The following is a 15941-nucleotide window of genomic DNA, read 5'->3' as shown; positions in this document are numbered from 1 at the left end:
CCCCCCCCCCCCCCCTTATCCATTCACTTTTCCCTCACTCACCACCCCCCTCTCACTCCTGCCCAAATATTTGCCTCCTCACTTCCACTCTGACTATGAAAACACGACATACTGTGAACTAAAGACCGTGTTCCTCTGTTGTTTACCACCAGCAGAGTTCCCAGACCAGAAGAACAAGAGCTCAAACAGTCTCAGGTGGTGAGGAGCCCATGGTAATATCTCAGTTTATGTTCAGTACAAAGTGATCAATCACACACACACCTTGTTTAATGAACCCTGGGTATTTATCGCTTCACTGGATTTGTTAGTGACTTATTAAAAGCTGAACTTTTTTACAAAGAAAGCCATATCTACTGTGAAACATCTTTGTTTTCTAGTAATTATCTATTGTTTTGGCTTTTTTTTAAAAATAAGAGACATTGCATACAGACAACGGAAGCTACATTCACATCCTTTCTGGCAGGTGATTGGTTTGTTTTCTGCAAACTCATCAAGGCCATTTGCAAAACCCGAATAACTTCTCTATTCGTTAGTTCCCCTATTGCTAATATCACCATGTGCTGAAGTGCTGGGTTAGAACAGCTGTTCTCTCTGGTATTCAGGGAAATCTGTCTTTGTTGTCGTTGGATTAGGATGACAGAGATCAGACATTGGTAACGAGCTGTAAAGCTGCTTCATAAAACATTTCTTATTGAAGAGCTTAACAGTTACTGTTATTACTAGGTTATAAAGTTCTTTAATGATTATGCATCAAATGGTTTTTATTTCATAACAATCAAATTGTTTCCACGTGCTATATTTAGTTTAGTATTGATTTTTCTTTGTGTTTTTTATTCGATGGATAATGGCTAGTTTGCAACTTTTCCTGTAGTTTTGAAGAGTTTTGTCATGTGACACCACTGAACAGTAGATGTCTTTTTTGGACACAAAGACGTTCAAGTATTTGTTTTGCTGTTTGTTGTAACAAATCATAATATATAACATAACATGAAACTACATTTAAAGTGTCATTTTATTTGAAACACCAGTTTCTGTCAGGTTTTTCTAATGCCATTTTTAAAATGATTCTGCATTGAAAGCGATTTCCCCCGTGAGTCTTTGAGCTTTACGAGCTTTTACTGATGAGTTGTTTTTGGTTTGCTTTCTTTTTACACTTGGCCAGTCTCCCTCGGCAGCTCCTTACACCTTGACCACCCCCGGCTTGCCCCCTGGATGGGAGGAGAGGAAGGATGCCAAGGGAAGAACTTATTACGTCAACCATAACAACCGCACCACTACTTGGACTAGGCCAATCGTGCAGGTACAGCAGGTCCGAGGGCTGGCTGTCGGGCTGGCTTTATGCATGGTACTGGACTGTACCTCGGTTCCTGTTGTGGCATTGGCCTGTGTGTCGGACCTCTTGCCCCCTTTACCCCCCCCCCCCCTTTGTTTTTTCTGTATATGTTCATAAAGAATTACAGATGGAGACTCATCTTAAATCCTCAGCTTCTTTTTTCTGGCTTTCCCCTCTGTCTAGTTTCCTGTTTTGTGCAACTTAATTGTATGTCTTTCCTCTCTTGTCTAGCATTTTGCTTGATGTTAGGATGAAGTGCATCTTTGTATTGGTCACACCTTTCCAAACCCCGGCATGGATCTGTAACTACCACTCTTCCTTCCCCTTTACTCACCTCAGCTCTGTTTTTGCACTTGTCTTCACCTGTCGTTCTGTCTGCAAATGAGGCAGCTTCAAATAGTCTTCAAAACCAACTCTAAGTGGTTGAGTCTGCTTTTCGAAATCAACCCTTTTTTTTTGTATTTACCCAGACGTTGCCTCTTGTGTTGTACCTGTTCATCACCACAGTGTCTTCTCATTCTTCCTTCTCATTATTACCGAGGGGGGAAAAAAACAACTGTAATGTAAAGATTTCTTTGTTTCATACTGCAGTCATGGCTTGTCCCTGGTTTCTGTTTTGGAACTGAATTTTTACCATGTTGGTATTTATTTATTTTTCTCTCTCTTCACAGGCCCAAATGACTTGTGCCTTTTTGAAATTTTAGGAACTCATTTCCTGAGAGTAAAGTTGGTATCCAGACGCTTTCCGGTGCAGACAAGCATCTTTTAACAGAATGATTCATGACCAGACGAGGCTTTTTGCTAAACAGCATCGGTTGCTTTCATCCCCACCCCACCTAACCTCCAAAGTGCTGTTTTCACCGACAGCTGACGGAAGACGGAGCCAGCAGCTCAGCAGCAGCAGCAGCAGCAGCAACAACAGCGGCGTCAGGAGGAGCCTCGGCGCTGGCACCCGCTCCCACCCCCTCCTCCTCCTCCTCCACCTCCAATGCTTCCAACAACCACCTCCATGAGCCCCAAGTCCGACGACCTCGTAGCCTCAGCTCCCCTACTGTCACCCTTTCCACCCCTTTGGAGGTGAGAATTAGACGCCTGTACAAACCTGCTCCATCGCTCCCATTTTCTTTTTCCCATTCTCGCCAGCAGGAGTGTACCTATTTCTGTCCCCTTTTCTCCTTTTGTCTGTACCCTCCCATGTTCTTTTTTTTCCACACAGTTGAAGATGGCCCAATTAAAACCTTACCCTTTTCACGTTAGTCTTTTTTTGGCCTTCATTAATATTGCATTTTACATCTTTCAATCAGGTTCGCCTTTTCCAGAAGCTGTTTTTTTTTTTAAATCATTGCCAATTACATGGAAGTGTCAATCTCACCTTTTTAATCAATCTTTTTTTCCCCTCATCTATCTTTCTCTCTCCATTGATGATGGTTTGCTTTCTTCATGCCATCCTCTCTTTGTTATTATCAGTCAGTAATGAGCTGATGATTGTGAAAGTGGCCACAAAGGTTTAGGTGGGTGGTACGTGTCAAACTAACATTCAAATAAATGCCTGAACCCAAGTTTTGTAAGCGATCATAGCACTGTCACCAGATAATTAATCATCCTTGGTTTTAATGTTTTGGTTAAGCTGTGTATATTTTTCTAAATTACTTGAAAGTTACTTATTGTAAATCTCATTTTTCCTGATGTTCCACCTTAAAAAGAACAACTTGTTTCCACTAGAAGTCATGAAGAAAGCTCACTTTTCAGACCAAAGATGTTTTTGTTGATTTGACACGTTTGACTGAGCTCATCTGACAAATTAAAAAGCTGCATTGTGTTTCTTTGCTTTGGACTAACCTGACCTCACAGTGTAAAGGTTGGAGTAATAGCGAATGTCTCCTCTGCACGTTAAGAATTATCATGCAGCTGTGTGTTCACAAAATTATGCTTTTCACGAAGCTGCTTTTCACGCTGGTTTAAGAGGGTTAATATTCACACAACACAGGTGGTTAACTTGTGAGGTGCTTGATCCTTCAGGTAAACTATTGAAATTTCACCTTGTTGATTTGACCTTTTTTTAAGCTTTCAAATCGTGCAGATAGTGCTTACAGATATTCTCATTGTTCCAGCTTCCACCTTGAAGTGTTCACATTTTAAAGCAAAATGTCTTCATTTCATACACTTTATCTGGTATAAAGGTTATCTTAATCTTTGCAGAATTCAACATGATCACAAATAAACAAGAAGCTTAGTTAATTGGGGCCAACTGAGTTTCTAAAAATGGACGGCCTCTTCTTGTCCTTCCGCTGCTGTTAATGGCTGTACTCGATAGTAAAGATCATTTACTTCTGCCGAGGGAGCGGACCTGAAGGGGCTTTAATTAAATTGTGTTTGAGCATGTGTGTATTAACGAGACTCTGTGGAAGTAACAGGAAATGAAACACGCACAGAGATTGATGTAATTACAACTTCCAGTGGAGGGGGCTCTGTGATTAATTAATGCATTTTTTTCCCCTCTTTAAAAAAAAAATTAGATCAGTGATAATTACTGCTGGAAAAAACATGTCAGTGTTTGTTAGTGTAGACATGGAAACCCAAAGTATGATTTAGACATTTTTAAAAGGTCTTAAGATAATTGAGATGACGCGTTTGTTTTTGACATCTTTTGGTATTTTCAGTGAATCGTTTACAATAATGTCAGGACAATGATGATCATGTACTTTATCTTGATGATTATAAACAATTCCTAAAAGATTTACATTTCTAATTGTTTTTTTTTTTAGCAGAAGATGAAGCCATAACTGTTTTCCAATAATGACAGATTATTTGTTTTTCATCTCCATTGTTAACTTTGTCTTCTTAAGGTATTTTAATGAAATGTTTTTTTTCTTTTTGGTTTTTTTCTTGTATTTTTTTGTCGTTATTGTTTTATTTCCAGGGGGCCAACAACATCCTGGTGCAAAGGGCTGTGAAAGACACCCTCTCCAATCCTCAGTCCCCCCAGCCGTCCCCTTACAGCTCCCCCAAATCACAACACAAGACACAGCAGAGCTTCTTGCCCCCAGGCTGGGAGATGAGAATAGCTCCAAACGGACGGCCTTTTTTCATCGACCACAACAGCAGAACCACCACCTGGGTGAGTTAACACACTGACCTGTGGTCACCTTTTACTCTTAGGAATATGAAACTAAACTTGCATATATATATATATATATATATATATATATATATATATAATTTTTTTTTTTTCTGGATCTAGTGTTTTGGGTAGTATTTAAAATTCTTCCAGCTCTATTAAAATGAATTTAGGACAGCTGTTAGCCCTTTTCTTTATAGGATGTTTTAGTGACATCTAGTGGTGTAAAAGTCAAAATCTTTGACTGGTAAACTTTTTAGGAAGACGTGTTGCATTGAATATCTGCTTCTTCAATCAGATTAAAATATGTTTCTTGTTTAGTAGTAGGTTTTTTTTTTTTTTTGCCTTAATTTGTTCCTTTTTTGCTGCTGATAAACAGGAGGATCCTAGGTTGAAATATCCAGTCCATATGAGGAATAAGAACTCGATGGAGCCTGGTGACCTTGGTCCTCTTCCTGTAAGTACGGCCACCGATTGATTTACGTCTGTTTGGCCTCTAAAACACATCCGTAACAACTTTAGTAATTGCTTAGTCTTGTTCGCCCTTCACCATCCTTATTTATTACTTTTCTTCTGTAGTAATTGCTTCAACTGTATTAACTGCTTTCTGAAATGAAAAAACTGAACTAGTGATCAATATTTACATTATAAAGAACTTTTATGTTTTTAGTTGTGCTGTTTCTTACAGGCCAGTTCCATTAGCTTGTTACAATGTCTGTTTATTAAGCTTTTATTTAAGAGATTTGAGGAAACTCTAACTCTCAAATATAACATGTAATTATTCCTGGCTTGCTCATAAATCTGATGTAATGTGTTTCACTGCTCATCCCAGAAAGGTTTCACTGATTTGTGGCATTTGTAAAGATATTCTCTTATTCAACACTCTTGCTTTGCAATAATTTTAGTACATTTGTAACATCTGTTAGCTTTTATGTAAACTGGAATTAGAGAGGTTTTTATGCTACAAAGTTATGTTAGAGATTCTGCTTTTTGCTGGCCTGGTATCTAAAAGGTTTTTAGTGTAGAAGCTCAAATCATTTTTTGTTTTGCTGAAGCTGCATAAAAAAAGATGGGCCTTAAACAGTACTGCAGCTACATGTTTAATGAAAACGTCATGAGTTTGAGCATCTGGCAGGCTTGCGTGGTGTGCGTGCATGTGTGTGTGATCTTTCTCTTTCCTTCTTTCTCATTTCTCTCCATTCTGGTGGATCTAATGTACGCTACTTCTTCTACACCTGGCCATGTCTGTTTGGCAGAACCTGCCAGAGGAGGTTGGTTGGTGCCTCCCTCCCTCTGCCTGCCTTCCTACCTGTCTGATCCAGTCTGGTCAAAAGTGCCTGCAGACGAGCCTTATGTTTTTCTTTTTCTTTTTTTTTTTCTGGCTCTTTCTCTCTTTTCTCTTTCTCTGTCATGGCCGGCATGGATGGATCGTACCTCTCCCTTCCTTTTGGTGTTTCTCACCACTTTTTCTTTCCGCGAGCGCCATCCCTGCATCACCACTCCCTCTTTATTTGTTGTTGTTGTTGTTGTTGTTTTGGACTTGTATTTTGGAGCTCTTAACCATTCTTCTGGGATTCCTCAGACTGCCTCATGTCTGTTTACTTTCGTCAACATCTGAGGCACAGTTATACAAGTTTGTAAAGTGGAACAAAATGAAATCCTCCAGACATTTGTTAGAGGGAGAGATCGGCCCAAAAGAACGGGTTGATGGAGGAAAAGGGGAGTGAAGGAACAAGGGAGGCTGCAGGAACTGGCTGCAAACCTGCATGTGTTATCAGTTTTTGTTCCCCCCCTCCCACTCATTCAGCATCAACATACACACAATTCATTTGGCATCTTCTGTTCCTTTCTCCACCCATTTACTCTTTATTTATCGTTATTGTTTGATTGCTGGTGACACAAGCGTGTGTGTGAGTGAGAGTGTGTGTGGCCTGTGACACCGTACTGTGTGGTCACTATGGTGTTAGTGGTGGTATACTGGGTGGTACCAGTGGTGATGGAAAAACGTTTCTGTTGTGGTCTTACCCCTGCCTTGCTGCTGTGATAGACCTGACTCAAATAGGGCAGGAAATCCTTTTATTTCCTTTGCTGTGTTTGATTGAGCTTGCCCTGCCTGCAGCGCCGGGGACGTCGGCGTTTCGACCGTTTAATGGTCGGTCAAGTTCAATTAAACATAAATCGGAAAGGAAACCTAAACGGATGCATTTAAAATACTATTTGAGCACGGCTTGTGTGGTGGCGCTGAATGATATTTGCCTCATTCGTCTTTGCTTGTTTTTCAGCCTGGATGGGAAGAAAGGGTTCACACAGATGGACGCACCTTTTGCATAGATCACAGTAAGACGACTCTCTGTCCTCGCCATGCTTTTATTTGTCCGTGTTTGTGTTCTTAATTTGTGTTTTTGTTTTTGATGTCGTCCACCTTACTCCAGGTACATGTAAATCAAAAACACCTGATTCCTTTGTATTCTTTCATGGAGATAAAACATTATTTCCACCCATGTTTAATGTCCAGATTACAGTGAGGAAATGTTGTGCTTGAAGTGTGAAAGATTTACTTCTTGAGTGACGTCTAGCAAGTGACTCTTGCTATTTAAAACACCTCCTTTTTGACCATCTTTTTATTTCTGACACCACATCCATATTTACAACAATGACTCTATTGTTCTTTTTGTTACAGAAGTTTAGATGTTTATTTTGGTCGTTTCAGACGTTTTAACTCTTTAACAAAGAGCTGTGATTTAGGCAAAGAACAGAAGTTGTACATGCAAACTAATAATTACATTGTTTGATATGAAATGTTACTTTTTTCTGTTGCTGTTTCTGTTTAGATGAGATTGAATTAAATTAACTTGATGTACAAACTTTACTGTCAATGTTTAATGTTGGGAGACTTGTGACTAAACTGAAAGAAATAGAAAACAGATGACTTCTCATTACGGAGGTCTGGTTATTATAAGTCTCTTGAATGGATCCAGATGGAATATATTGTTTATAAAGTCTCTATTTAATGATACATTCAAGTAGAAAAAAGTTCCCCTTATATTCTTATGTTTCCTTATGTTCCAGGATATTTGTTATTATCTGAGTTTTGTCCAAATTAGAGTCTGAAATGAGACAAAACTAGAGAATTGCTCTGTTTTTTTTCCACTCAGACACAAAGACCACGCAGTGGGAGGACCCCCGTTTACAGAGTCCAGCTATCACAGGACCTGTGAGTAGATTCCTTCTTCATACCCACTTCTTCATGGAGTTATCGCTGCAACAGCATCACCACATGCAGCAGTGCACTTTTATCTGACACAAGCTATCTTCAGCTTCAGTGCCAAGGAGATGAATCATTTAGTCACTTCGTCTAAGAAAAACATGACAATCTTTGTGTCATTTTATGTGCCTCTTTTCTTCTTCTTTTCCTCTTCTGCCTCTTCTTTTCTTCTACCCATTTATTACGCTCTCTAAAGTTTTGTGTATGTTAATTTGAGTTTGTAAGCTCCTCTTCGCTTCTGTGCAGGCTGTTCCCTACTCTAGAGAGTTCAAACAGAAATATGACTACTTCAGGAAGAAACTAAAGAAACCGGTAAGAAGTGATTCTTACCTTTGATGAGTACCTTTACTTGTTAATGAGTTGGAATTTGTTCTGCTTTGACCACATTTGAGACTTTAAATGTGCATCAAAGCAGTAGTTACAATCTTTTCTCTGAAATATTGCAGGCCGACATCCCCAACCGGTTCGAGATGAAGCTCCACAGGAACAACATCTTCGAGGAGTCGTATCGTCGAATCATGTCGCTGAAGAGGCCGGACGTCCTGAAGGCACGGCTGTGGATCGAGTTTGAGTCCGAAAAAGGACTGGACTACGGCGGCGTGGCCCGAGAGTGGTTCTTCCTCTTATCTAAGGAGATGTTTAATCCGTACTACGGCCTGTTCGAGTACTCTGCCACGTACGTCTCTGCTTGTTTGTGTGCTCACTTCACAAAAGAAAGAGTTTAAAACCCTTGAGACTTTTAATAGGATGCAACACAGGATTTGTTGTTACGCAAAGCCAAAACAAGAACACGTAGTGATGAAAATGGCCTCCTCTTCTCATGTGTTTTAGACTGTCTTCACAAGGTGTGCTACAAGGCACTGCTGTTGTTGTTTCCTCATGAGACTTGTGAAGACTTCCTCTTTCTTTGATTATCTTTTCCTCTTATTCTAAAGCCATCCTGAAGCAAATGTTTCCCACAAACGCCATCATTAATCTGTTTTGTTTCTTTTCTCGGCACTACTGTCATTACATAATGACTCTGTTCTTTTAGTCTGTGAGAGCCTTTTAATACCAGAGGTCATAAAAAAAGAACAATGATTCAAAAATAGAAACATAATTAAAAACTTTTAACCCTTAAATCGTTTCTTAGTTTGAACATGCTGCAGCAATTAAAAAAAAGCTATTATTGATTATCGTAGATACCACAGGTATTTTATTTTGTGAAATCAATAAAATCTGTACATTTGGTTAAAAATATTGGTTTACACTCTGTAGTTGTCTAATTAAGACACAAACTGGTCACTTAAAAAGCCCAGCCTGCTTGTATTTCTCTGTCCTCTAAATGGATGAGAAAGCTAAATGTAATTTCTTCCTGTCTGCTTTCTGAATGTCTGATCAGGGATAATTACACTCTGCAAATCAATCCCAACTCTGGCCTCTGCAACGAGGATCACCTCTCCTACTTCAAGTTCATCGGGCGCGTGGCAGGGATGGCCGTGTTTCACGGAAAACTGTTGGACGGTAAGAAAATCGATGCTTATATTTTTATTCGTCACGTGTGAGAATTCCTTTAGTTTGTGCATTTTTGAAGCTTTACTCCTCACACACACACAGAGTAATGTATCAATACTGTCTTCTGTTACTGTAGGCTTCTTCATTCGGCCGTTCTACAAGATGATGCTGGGAAAACAGATCTCTCTTAAAGACATGGAGTCTGTGGTAAGACCTCATTCCCACTAATTTGTTAGCTGTTAAATATATTCCTAAAGATTTTGTAAATCATTTAGCACTAAACAAACAATTATTTATTTGATTAGAATGGTTCTTTGTTCATAAAACCTGAACAGATTATAGTAAATGAAAAACTTGCACGTCTGTATCGATTCCAACAGGACAGTGAATACTACAACTCCCTGAAGTGGATTCTGGAAAACGATCCCACCGAGCTCGACCTGCGGTTTTGTATTGATGAGGACAACTTTGGACAGGTGTGCAGGCCTCGTTTCAGCCATTTGTATTTTAGCAGCCAAGACCTCATTTGTTGTTTTGGTGTCAAGTTTATCTTTTTTTATAATTTGTTTTGTTTTATTCTTCAGACATATCAGGTGGACCTGAAGCCCAGCGGCTCAGACATGGTTGTTACCAATGAGAACAAGAAGGAATACATAGAGTAAGTGTTTCTTCACTTCTTATTTTATTCCTTGAAATAACTTTTTTTTAACCCAACTCATTAATCTGTTTCTCTTTCAGCTTGGTCATCCAGTGGAGGTTTGTCAACCGGGTTCAGAAGCAGATGAACGCCTTCTTGGAGGTATTTATGTACAGTGATAAAAGTCGCCACATGAGGGCAGCATAAGCACAGATTGTATGTTCCTATAAGTCTGTTTTTAAACCTTGGCATTCTTTATCCATTAGGCTTTCTTCTAAGCTTATTAACTTCAGTACTTAGTGAACAGTTCAGTATTTATGTTGTGTGAAATTGTTTTTTTCTTAATTTTTAGGGCTTCACTGAACTCATTCCCATTGATCTGATCAAGATCTTTGATGAAAACGAACTGGAGGTATGGATACCTTGATTGAAGTATTGAAACCATCTTTTAAAATAATCACCTTGTAACAAAATGACACTGGGAAGTTTACTAAGCTATGTTTAAGCGAGATTTTAAGGCTTCTTTGCGTGAACTGATCATCAGTAGTAAGAAAAATGTCTCAGATTGTTTGATAACGTCATTGTAGTGAGTTAAATGTTCATACATTTACTGACCTGTTGAATCAAAAATATATAGCATAATAAATAAACATGAAAGAATAATTTGAAAGCAAATATAATTGTTACAGTGCTAGTCACATTCCTCGTTACATTTTATTGTTTAAATATTTATATTTAAATAATAATAATATCCTCTCTCTCCGATCCTGTGAAGCTGCTCATGTGTGGTCTCGGTGACGTCGACGTCAACGACTGGAGGCAACACACTGTTTACAAGAACGGCTACTGTCCCAACCATCCAGTTATACAGTGGTTCTGGAAGGTTTGTTTCATATTCACAGACAGACTAATAACTACATGAAGCAGAAATACACATTGTGATGCCACCAAGAGTTGTAGGACACACTACAATCCTAAAAAGGTTGAGAACTAAGGAGAGGTTTGGAAGCAGAATGTTTTGGTTTTTATCTGAAATAAGATTTTAGTGGTTTAAACTTAAGGCCAGCAGGAGCCGGTTAGTGTATTTATTTATTTTTTGTTGTCCCATTTATTTAGATGAGTTTAAACTTGTACTGCAGGTGGCCTACAGGGGGCGCTTGTCCCACTTCAGCTTCACCCTCATCACTACGCTCATGCTTCTTGTCATTAATATATGTTGATGGTCTAGGGCTTTCTTTTTTTGTCTTGTAAAGTGTAAATGTCCGAGCTGAACTGGATTAAATTAAGTGTAACTGAATAGGAATTGGACTTTTTCCTTAAGTTGATGCTTCATAAAGACATCATTTTAAGTTACTGACCCGTCTGCAACACAGGCAGGCCACTTTTGTTGTGAGTATATTAGTCTGCTGAGCCACGTTGTTGTATTTTGTTCAGAATATGGTTGATAAGCAAGTCTTTTCATGAAGAATAGGTCATCTGAGCAGCAGCATACAGTACCCTTCAAAAGTCTCGACCCACTTGTAACTTCTTTTATATTTTAAGTATGAAAACCTTAGGGAATCTTTTTTGTGAGTTTCTTGGAAAAGCTACACAAACAAGGACATTAAAAGAAATGACAGACTTAAAACACTTTCTAAATGAACTGTATTTTAAAGGAATTGCTCAGGTGTGGGGAATCAGGAACAGACTAGTTATGACAAACTACTAATTTAAAGATACAAGTTTAGGAGCACCTTTTTTATATTTGAATGAGTCATAGTTCAGCGTGACATGGCTCTGCAACAAATAAAAAAACAATGAAAGTTGTGACGTGTTGCAGCTTCTTTATGACAAATGTTGTGTGGAAGCAGAACGTTTCATGATCCGAGCTGGGTCCACTCGTGTTTCTGTGCGCTCAACCTGCGACGGATTTACTGGCCTCACGTTTGTAGATCAAAGTCTATTTGGAAGCACGGGCTTGTTTGCTCTGATGAAAGAGCCTAAAGTATCACCTGTCCTCGTTATTATCTTGAGCGTTAGCGTACCTCCAGACATCAAACACGCTTCTGTTTGAATTTGGTCTTGGTTTTTCATAAGATCATTGTGACTACGTTTCCTAACTTGTTACCCAAGTCTTTGCTTTCACAATTACATTAAACTGACCTTAACACACTTTGCAACAAGTTCAATCCTCGTGAAGTCAAATTTGAGCCTTAAGCAAAAAAAATAAATAACTTAAACCTCAAAAATAATGATCCATGTTCATACAATTAGGCTAAAGTTCTGGGCTATCTGCAAAAAGAATCTGTTTTTAATAATTTAGAGGTCCAAATGTCCTTTTCACATTGATTTATTATTGGGATAAAAAAAAAAAAAAAAAAAGAGTTGATTCTTGTGAAATGTTAGCTCATAAACAGGTTTTCTCTTCTTCTCTCATAAGGTTGTGCTGTTGATGGACGCCGAGAAGAGAATCCGTCTCCTCCAGTTTGTTACAGGAACATCACGAGTGCCCATGAATGGCTTTGCAGAGCTTTACGGTGTGTGACCAGTTCCAGTACAATTACTGTCATTAGATATAGCAAAACACAAGGGGGTTTAGCAAGAAGTGTAATAAAAACAAAAAACAGTACAATCAATAGTCGGGTAAAGCGTAGTTTTGTAAGGGGGGAAAAAAAAGTTCAAATATCTAAAAATAAAGTTTATTTTGATGTCAAATGTTGTCATTATCCACACACTTTACGTTCTAACCCAGGCAGTCATCCCAACAATGGCATCTTAATAATGTTTGTCTTTTGTGTCAGGTTCTAATGGTCCTCAGCTGTTTACAATCGAGCAGTGGGGGACGCCAGATAAGTTACCAAGAGCTCACACATGGTATGCCACAACTACACACTGCTCTCTCATGCTCCTTTCTTGTTTTGGTTGTCATTAACCTACATTGTTTTTTTTCAGTTTCAACCGCTTGGATTTGCCCAGCTACGAGTCATTTGAGGACCTGAGAGAGAAACTCCTCATGGCTGTGGAGAACGCTCAAGGCTTCGAGGGGGTCGACTAAAACTCTGACTGAACACGACGACAACAGAAAAAAAAAAAGCAAAAGTTAAAGCCACAGGGACATCGAACCAGCTGCTGTAGCAGTTCTGTGCGAGCATGTTGTACTGTAATGCCTGACTATGAACCGCCTCCACAGCACGGTGGTTTGAGACTGTACATTGACTTGTCGAGCCAATATGCCTACGTGTTCGTACCTTTTCAGTGTGTGTGTGTGTGTGTGTGTGTGTGTTGGGGGTGGGCCACTCCGTAGAGATGCTGGGGGAAGGAAAGGAGCGTTGTTCTGTTTCAGTGCTGAAATTTTTTTAATCCACGGGGCACGACGGATAAATGACTGGAGCTGGCCTTGAGCCAATGTTTCTTCCCCTCTTCCCTGGTCCCGCGGGGAATCGACAGTGCTGGAAAATACTGATGCATTTCAACAGCTCCTTTATTTACACTATAGCACAGTGTTCGAGCACCCTTCAGCAGAGGGGTCCTAGCATGGCCTTAATCTGGCTCTGACGTGCACTATTTCTCTAAGAAACTGCAATGGCATTACGACCACAACTCTTTCAAATCTTTAGCCCAGCACCAGGTTACCTTAGGAATGCTAGCCAATCACATTTCAGGAAATGGGACACACACGACCCTCCGTAAAGCCTTGTCTGTGTCATGGGATCAGATATTGCTGCTGCAGCCTTTGTAGATTAAGTTTTTTTTTTTTGGTTTTGTTTTGGTTTCTTTTGTTTTTTTTCAAGCCACCGGGGTAAAAGTAAAGAACGGGGTTTGAGAGTATCCCAAAATATGACTTTTTATTATTATTATTATTATTGTTATTATTAATTTGTATAATTTTGTCTTTAAACAGATTTTCTTTTATTAATCATTTCTAGAAGTCTGACAGATAAATACTCTTGTGTATTTGTACTGATGAACAATGTTCTTTAGTATTTCTACAAAACATGACATGATGTGTGAAGTTTAAATCTGGTTTAGTCTGGGAAATGATCGTCACTTGTTACAGTGATAGCAAATGTGTTGAACCTTTTTTATTGTAGTGCTTTGAAAGCAGCATGAAATTGTAACGTGTTTGCTTTGACTACATACTGATTTGGAAGTGTAATCGGTCTGGAGGCCATGAAGGGAAAACCATGGGTAGTTGCTCTGATGACGTTGATATTCTCATGCCTGTTGCTGTTCATAATGCTGTAAATTGTTCTTGGAAAACAAACAAAAAAGAAACCCCTTTTTAAGTTCTGTCATGTAATATAAATATATGTACGTATTACATTTAACAGAAGTATTACTGATCAACACTAAAATGAAGCTGTGTATGAGTGACTGTTGGAGTGAAAAGCTGTGATTACCGCTGAACATTAAGCAGCATGTTTCTTACAGAGAAAAGTCCGTGTTCTTTTTTATGTTCTTCTTTCTTCTTTTTCTAACACTATTGAACCTAAAGGGCACTTTATAGATCACTCTGAGCTTATGTCGCCTGATGTATGTCTTGTCATTTATTGAATGTGGTTCTTTTCTTTCCATTCAGAGCACTTACTTGGTGCAATAAGGACAGTCTGTAAATCTGGGCTGCTGCTATAGTAGACAAACAAGTGAAGCTGAGACTTTAAATCTTTATTTTTTTCTCTGTTTTGTCTTTTTGACCTCTTTATATTTTCCTCCCTCGTGTTTCCTCCGCACCTTCTGATCTCACTATTCTGACTGACTTTGTACAGATGATTTTCTTTTTTTTATTTTAGCAGGGTTTAATTTCAACCAATGAGAAGAAATGTTTTGTTAATGATTCCACTAATTTCTGCAACTCTTTGTGGTTCATTTAATTTCAGTCAAATAAAAAAGAAACTTCTTAGACGGTGTTGTTTGAGTGAATTGAGACTTCCTTCCCTCCTGTCAGAAGATGCATTGCAAAGCTCAGACGACTTTATTTATGATTAGCATACTTGGTGAGGTGATTTATGCTGAAATTAGTGGCAGTACAAAGTTAAAAAGTGAAGGACCGAGCACACATCCTTAAGGTACCCCGATGGATTGTAATGTCTTACTTCTGACGTGTCTAAACATCTTGTTAGGGTGAAGTTTGAATTTTAAGCAGAATCATCCTTACTGTAAACCTGTGCTTGTAGTTGTACTTATCAACACCATTTCATTTACCTCACTGATTTCTGCATAAAATATATAAAAGAAATATGAAAAGGCTTTTTAATTTATCCGACTTTTGAAGATCTGTAAGTTCTACTCCACACAGACTCATACTTTTTTAGGTTTAGTACATATTTTACCTTTTAAAGTACTACTGCTACAACATAAATGTCAGACACAAAATATTCTGACCTGAATTTATTAAAACTGCACAAACTAATCATAGCACAGTAAAGTCTCAGTACAATACTTGGTTTAACAAAGTAAAAACAACAGTTAAAATTTATGACTGAAGTTGTATTTAGTTAAATTTCATTGCCTAAGATGCTGATAAGTGAAGTTATCAGGAATTAAAATAAATAAACATACAATGTAATATTAGACAGTAAATACATAAATAAATCAAAAGCTGAACTAATGAGAAGTTGTAAGATTTGTTTTTTCTTTTGCTACCAAAAAATAGAAACACTTTCCACTAAAAAGAATACACATGAAGAAATACTTAATACAAAATATGGAGTAAAAAGAAGAGTCTCTGTCAGTCAATTTTATAATTATTATCAATTTTAATTTTAATACTACATAACTAAAAAAAAACATTTTTGTCACACTAACAAAAAAATACTAATCAAAACATTTTGAATGTTATTGAAAATGTATCTTTTTTTTTCCAAATAAGAAGCAGAAAAAGATTAAAACAAGCTAAAATGTTCTTCTGACAGACAAAAGCTCAAGAATTTATATTAGATGTGAACTACGTGGACTGATTAACGATTTCAAGACCATCTCAGTTTAATTTATTTCATAAAAGAATGAAGTACGAGCGTTGGATGAGCTGACAGAGTTTTGTGAAATAAATTCACATCTTTCACCACTGAAAAGGTTTATCCTCTGAGGGATTAAGGGCTGGATTTATAAATATGTG

General features: G+C 38.2%; 1 protein-coding gene across 9 annotated transcripts in view; it reads left to right on the top strand.

Moving 5' to 3' along the window:
* nedd4l (NEDD4 like E3 ubiquitin protein ligase) overlaps positions 1-14728 on the top strand; it is a 41734-nt gene extending 27006 nt beyond the window's left edge. For 3 of the 9 annotated variants that reach the window (XM_017407674.2, XM_017407672.2, XM_017407669.3), the window contains 19 exons: positions 153-212; positions 1163-1300; positions 2201-2410; positions 4254-4451; positions 4831-4908; positions 6734-6788; positions 7607-7665; positions 7963-8028; positions 8163-8392; positions 9098-9219; positions 9347-9417; positions 9591-9686; positions 9795-9868; positions 9949-10009; positions 10200-10259; positions 10623-10730; positions 12267-12363; positions 12628-12700; positions 12779-14728. In XM_017407674.2, coding sequence (XP_017263163.1) covers positions 153-212; positions 1163-1300; positions 2201-2410; positions 4254-4451; positions 4831-4908; positions 6734-6788; positions 7607-7665; positions 7963-8028; positions 8163-8392; positions 9098-9219; positions 9347-9417; positions 9591-9686; positions 9795-9868; positions 9949-10009; positions 10200-10259; positions 10623-10730; positions 12267-12363; positions 12628-12700; positions 12779-12881 — 1959 coding nt within the window. In that variant the 3' untranslated portion in view covers positions 12882-14728. The remainder of the gene's footprint in view (positions 1-152; positions 213-1162; positions 1301-2200; positions 2411-4253; positions 4452-4830; positions 4909-6733; positions 6789-7606; positions 7666-7962; positions 8029-8162; positions 8393-9097; positions 9220-9346; positions 9418-9590; positions 9687-9794; positions 9869-9948; positions 10010-10199; positions 10260-10622; positions 10731-12266; positions 12364-12627; positions 12701-12778) is intronic. The other 6 variants (XM_017407675.2, XM_017407670.3, XM_017407676.2 and 3 more) reach the window with 3 other exon arrangements.
* The last annotated feature ends 1213 nt before the right edge of the window (positions 14729-15941 follow it).

The sequence above is a fragment of the Kryptolebias marmoratus genome, linkage group LG14, assembly GCF_001649575.2.
Source record: "Kryptolebias marmoratus isolate JLee-2015 linkage group LG14, ASM164957v2, whole genome shotgun sequence".
NCBI lineage: Eukaryota > Metazoa > Chordata > Actinopteri > Cyprinodontiformes > Rivulidae > Kryptolebias > Kryptolebias marmoratus.
This window is presented reverse-complemented; position numbering and strand designations above follow the sequence as displayed.